This window comes from Tachypleus tridentatus, chromosome 5, assembly GCF_004210375.1.
Source record: "Tachypleus tridentatus isolate NWPU-2018 chromosome 5, ASM421037v1, whole genome shotgun sequence".
NCBI classification, from domain to species: Eukaryota; Metazoa; Arthropoda; class Merostomata; order Xiphosura; family Limulidae; genus Tachypleus; species Tachypleus tridentatus.
In genome coordinates this window covers 11,915,973-11,920,741 of record NC_134829.1, presented here as the reverse complement: position 1 = coordinate 11,920,741, position 4,769 = coordinate 11,915,973, and the positions used below count along the sequence as shown (strand labels likewise).

At 36.8% G+C, this 4,769-nt stretch overlaps 1 protein-coding gene across 2 annotated transcripts; it reads left to right on the top strand.

Moving 5' to 3' along the window:
* The first annotated feature begins 1,361 nt into the window (after positions 1 to 1,361).
* LOC143250520 (general transcription factor II-I repeat domain-containing protein 2-like) lies at positions 1,362 to 3,454 on the top strand. Of its 2 annotated transcripts, none has more exons than XM_076501193.1 (2): positions 1,362 to 1,485; positions 1,586 to 3,454. In XM_076501193.1, exon 2 carries the CDS (start codon positions 1,824 to 1,826, stop codon positions 2,715 to 2,717), a length of 894 nt encoding a protein of 297 aa, XP_076357308.1. In that variant the 5' UTR covers positions 1,362 to 1,485; positions 1,586 to 1,823; the 3' UTR covers positions 2,718 to 3,454. The 2 variants fall into 2 exon arrangements, with proteins under 2 accessions (XP_076357308.1, XP_076357306.1); XM_076501191.1 differs by having other exon boundaries at positions 1,371 to 1,485; positions 1,563 to 3,454.
* Positions 3,455 to 4,769: the final 1,315 nt, after the last annotated feature.

Here is a 4,769-nt window from a genome sequence, read left to right as displayed (position 1 = left end):
GACAACACTGTAGTGGTTTAACCTGATAAACAAAAACAAAACTTTCGACATTAAAGTTAAAAAACAAAAAAGACAACAAAAACTAACTTAATTTTCCAAATAGTAAAATAAAAGTATTTATTTCAGTCAACATTTCATTTTCGTTAAGGCGAGTAACACAAGAAATCACCAGAATTACCACGCTGGAATTTCATCATCTGTGTATGTGTGTGTTTTTCTTATACCAAACCCACATCGGGCTATTTTGATGAGTCCACCGAGGGGAATCGAATCGCTGATTTTAGCGTTGTAAATCCATAGACTTACCGCTGTACTAGCGGGATGTTTCATCATTCTCTATAATACTATACAAGAACTTCTTCGAGAGTACAACAATACACAGTAAATATTACGTAAGTAAAATAATACACAGAAAACAATTATTGTGTCATTATTCCTGCTGAGGCTGCAATGGTTAAACTTTGGTTGAAATAAAAAAAAATACATATTATAATCTGGATAGTTAAAATAGTTTAATTTCTAACTTTACCGCTAAAATGTGTAAATACCGCTCCCCAGTGGCTCAGCGATAACTCTACAGGCTTATGGCGTTAAAAATAAGGGTTCGATACCCGTGGTAAGCAGAGCACAGGTAACCCATTGTGTAGATTTGCGCTTAGTAACAGCTTACAACCCAAATGTCTAAATACTTCCAATACGCACTACAAATTCTAAAAAAAACACAACTTTCGGCTCGGTGCCACGTCTGAGAAGTAACTGATTATAACTTTAAGATTTCCTGCTTCTGAGCAGCATTTATTTAATGGTTGTGGGTAAAACTGTTTTTACAAGAAAGGCGAAAATATTAGCCTATTGAGATCATGGCTTATGCTGCTAAGTTTTTGAAAGTCTGATGGCGGATTATAACAATAGAGGGAGACCCTCGTGCCACTACAACCAAAATACTTTTCACTTACTGGTCAACAACGATTAAAGTACAAACAACATTATTAGAACACGCGATGTATTTCACGTACTAGACAGACCGCGCTGATAAAAAGGCAGCACTATTGATTTTTGTGAAGCACAAAACTACGCAGTAAACCAGGGGTCACCAAACTACGGCCCTCGAGGTCATTTTGTTCGGCCCGCCAGCAGCTAACCGCTTGGAAATAAAAAGTGAGATTTCATCAAATGTCCGACTGTCATAACAAAATAAATCACACCGATGGTCGCTTTAAGCTGGGAAACACAATACGTTATTATAAAAATAAACAAGGCTGTCACGCGCATTTTTAACCAATAGGAAAATTCTTCTTTCGTCCTTGCTGCCCGTTTATCATATCGAGGCACGTATCTATGAAAGCATTAGGATTTCGAAACAAGTACAGACTTAACCCTCGTCCTATCGACTCGTCTTGTAAATTCAGCGGCCTAGGGTTACCGCTTCAACAAGCTCATTTCTCTTAGTCGTCGGGTTATGCGCTTTTCGTAACTCATTCTTAGGTAAGTGTCGTGGCAAACGTACGTTTCAATATATTTTGTTTGTGCGTTCTTGGACCAGTACAATACTTTTCTCACAGCGTTCTGTGTTTTTCATTTTCAGATCCTGTTTTTTTATCACCCATCGTTATGGCTGCTTTTAAAAGAAGTGGACTCTGAGTGTGTGATATGCACCGAAAGTGTTGCCGTTTTGAAAGAGTACAATCTTCGACGTCACTATGAAACAAAACATCTATCAACATATTTGAAATTTTCAGGAAAGTTCCGTTCTGAGAAATTTGAATCCATGAAACGTGTTTTTGAATCTCAAAAGAATCTCTTCACGAGAAAGTTTGCTGAAAATGAATGTCACTTGTACAAGTTACAAAATAGTGCATAGGATGGCAGAGCGAGGAAAACCTTTTACTGACGGCAACTTCATCAAAGAGTGTATGATGGAAGCAGCAAATGAGCTGTGTCCTGAAAAAGCCAATTTCTTTGAAAGTATCAGCCTTTCAGCAACTTCAGTTGTACGGAGAGCAGAAGAACTTGGAGAGAACATCGCATTACAGATACGCCAAAAAGCTAGAAATTTCCCATGGTATTCTCTGGCACTGGGTGAGTCTACTGATCTCTCGAGTACATCACTACTTCTCTTGTTCATTCGTGGAGTTAATGTGGACTTTCAGATAATGGAAGAGTTGGCATCAGTTTGTAGCATGCACGGAAGAACAACTGGAGAAGATATTTTCATGGAAGTGCATAAAACTTTGCAAAACTATAACCTTCAGTGGAATCAGTTTAGAGGTGTAACAGTTGATGGAGGTAAAAACATGGCTGGAGTAAAGAAGGGTCTGGTGGGGCTGATCAAGAAACAGTTGGAAGATCTTCAACTCCCAAGCGCTCTGTTCATACACTGCATCATACATCAGCAAGCACGCTGTGGAAAAGACTTAGATATTTCTTGCATACTGAAACAAGTCATTTCTGCAGTGAACTTCATTCGGGGTCATGCACTTAATAATCGCCAGTTCAAGGCGTTTTTTAAAGAAATTGATTCGGATTTCTGTGACTTGCCTTATCACACGGCGGTGAGGTGGCTCAGCTGCGGTAAAGTCTTGTCTCGTTTTTATAAGCTGAAAAGAGAAATAGATATATTTCTTATCGAGAAATATAGAGCCGATCCACTTCTGTCGGATCCAACCTGGTTGTTAAAGTTGTCATTTTTGGTTGACATCACATCCCACATGAAATAATTGAACTTGAAACTTCAGGGAAAGAATAACATTGTCTGTGATCTCTATAGAATCATTAAAGGTTTTCGGAGAAAGCTGTCATTGTTTGAAGCACATTTGGAAGGAGGAAACTTCTCTCATTTTCAATGTTTCAATGAGTTTAATGCTGTAATCACAGAAGATGTCAACCTGGAGTTTCAGAAAAAGATTGTTGGTGATTTAAATAAGCATTTTTAGAGAGATTTTCGGATCTCAACAGAATCGAAAGTGACATTCTCCTTTTTCAGAATCCTCTTGATTGTGTCATTGATGACGTGCCAGTGGAACTTCAGCTGGAGGTCATCGATTTGCAAGGAAATGACTTGTTGAAAGCATAACACAGAGAGGGGCAACTTATTGAATTTTACAGCTGGATACCTGAAGATGATTTTCCAAGGCTTAAGCAGTTCGCATCTGGTATGGCATAAGTGTTCGGAACAACTTATGTTTGTGAACAAGCATTTTCAAAAATGTGAAGTCGGTACATCGATCAAGGTCGACTGATGAACATTTGAAAGCAATTCTAATGATTGGATGCAGTAATTCAAAACCGAACATTGAAGATATTTTGAAAGCCAAACGCCAATTTCATAAATCTCACTAACTTTCTTGCGGCTTAGTAAAATTCAGATATGTACTCACTATGTGCGATGTGACAATTGTTTTTGCTAATGTCACCTTCTTTGATAACCTTTTGGTAAATAAAAATGTTGGTTGTATTTCTGTTTGTTTTTTGTTATATGTGTGTATTGCTTGCTACTCCCACATGGCTAATGTAGCATCCAAAACTTAGTGTTAAGTCTTTTACAGAGAGATTTCGTTCTAGCTTATGAGTATTGAACATAATGATCATGCGGCCTGCGCTTCTCATTCCCCAAGTAATCTGGCCCCCTGTGAAAAAAGTTTGGTGACCCCTGCAATAGACTATCTGTACGCACCCACCACGTGTATCGCAAATGTTGCGTATTGTGTTCTGAAATAACAAAATATCTGTAATTGTTTAAAGCATATTATAATATTCTATGCCTTTGAGTGAGAACATAAAATGCATACATCATGGCGTGATAACTATAATTGATTTAATAGGAAAGATAACTGCTTTCATCTAGATAAGAAAGTCACGAGATGATCCAAATTTCATATTCATGGTTAAAAGTCTACGCAATAACACAGTATATGTATACCTACATAAACAACGCAAATAAAGTATTGTAAATACGTGTATAATCCCACAGTAATTGATTCAAATTATATTTTAATAGCAGAAAGTTCAAGAACCTTGTTACAAAGGTTTGCTCGTTTGTACTTATCCACAAAGTTTTACCATGGGCTATCTGTGCTCTGCTCACCACAGGTGTCGAAACCCGGTTACTATCTTTGTCACTAATGGGAGAGGACATAAAAATACAAAGCTAGTTTATCATGTTACAACAAGATCACAACTACACAATACTTATTTGCACTAATTTCTAAGTCCTAGACTGTTTTCCTATCTGAAATGACCTACTTTGTATCTCCTAAACGGACTGAGTCTAACTGTTGGTCAATACACAGTATTTTTCGCCCAGATAAATAATGTTGTTTTAATTCCTTGTTTTCGTTATTGTGTTTCGTTTCTTAATAATAACGTCATAAGTGCACTCTTATACAAATCCACAAGATTCTTGTGATTTATTACACTTACGAAAAAGTTCCTGTGTTCATTGTATTCATGAGAAATTTCTGTCTTACTGTTGTATTCACGTGAAACTTCACGTGTATTATTGTTCTCACGAAAAACTTTGTATTATTATACCCAAGAAAAAGCTCATGTGTATTGTTCTGGTTACGAAGTACTTCCGTGTATTACTGTATTTACGGGTGAGTTCACGAAGGAGTTTTGTGTATTTTATATTCACAAAGAACTTCCTGTTTGTTATTGAGCTCAAGAGAAAGTTTCTATGTATTATTTAATCGACAATTAACTGAGCTAAAAGAACAAATTCTCTATAATGATAAACTGAGTTATCATTGCGTTACAAATAATAACAGTAT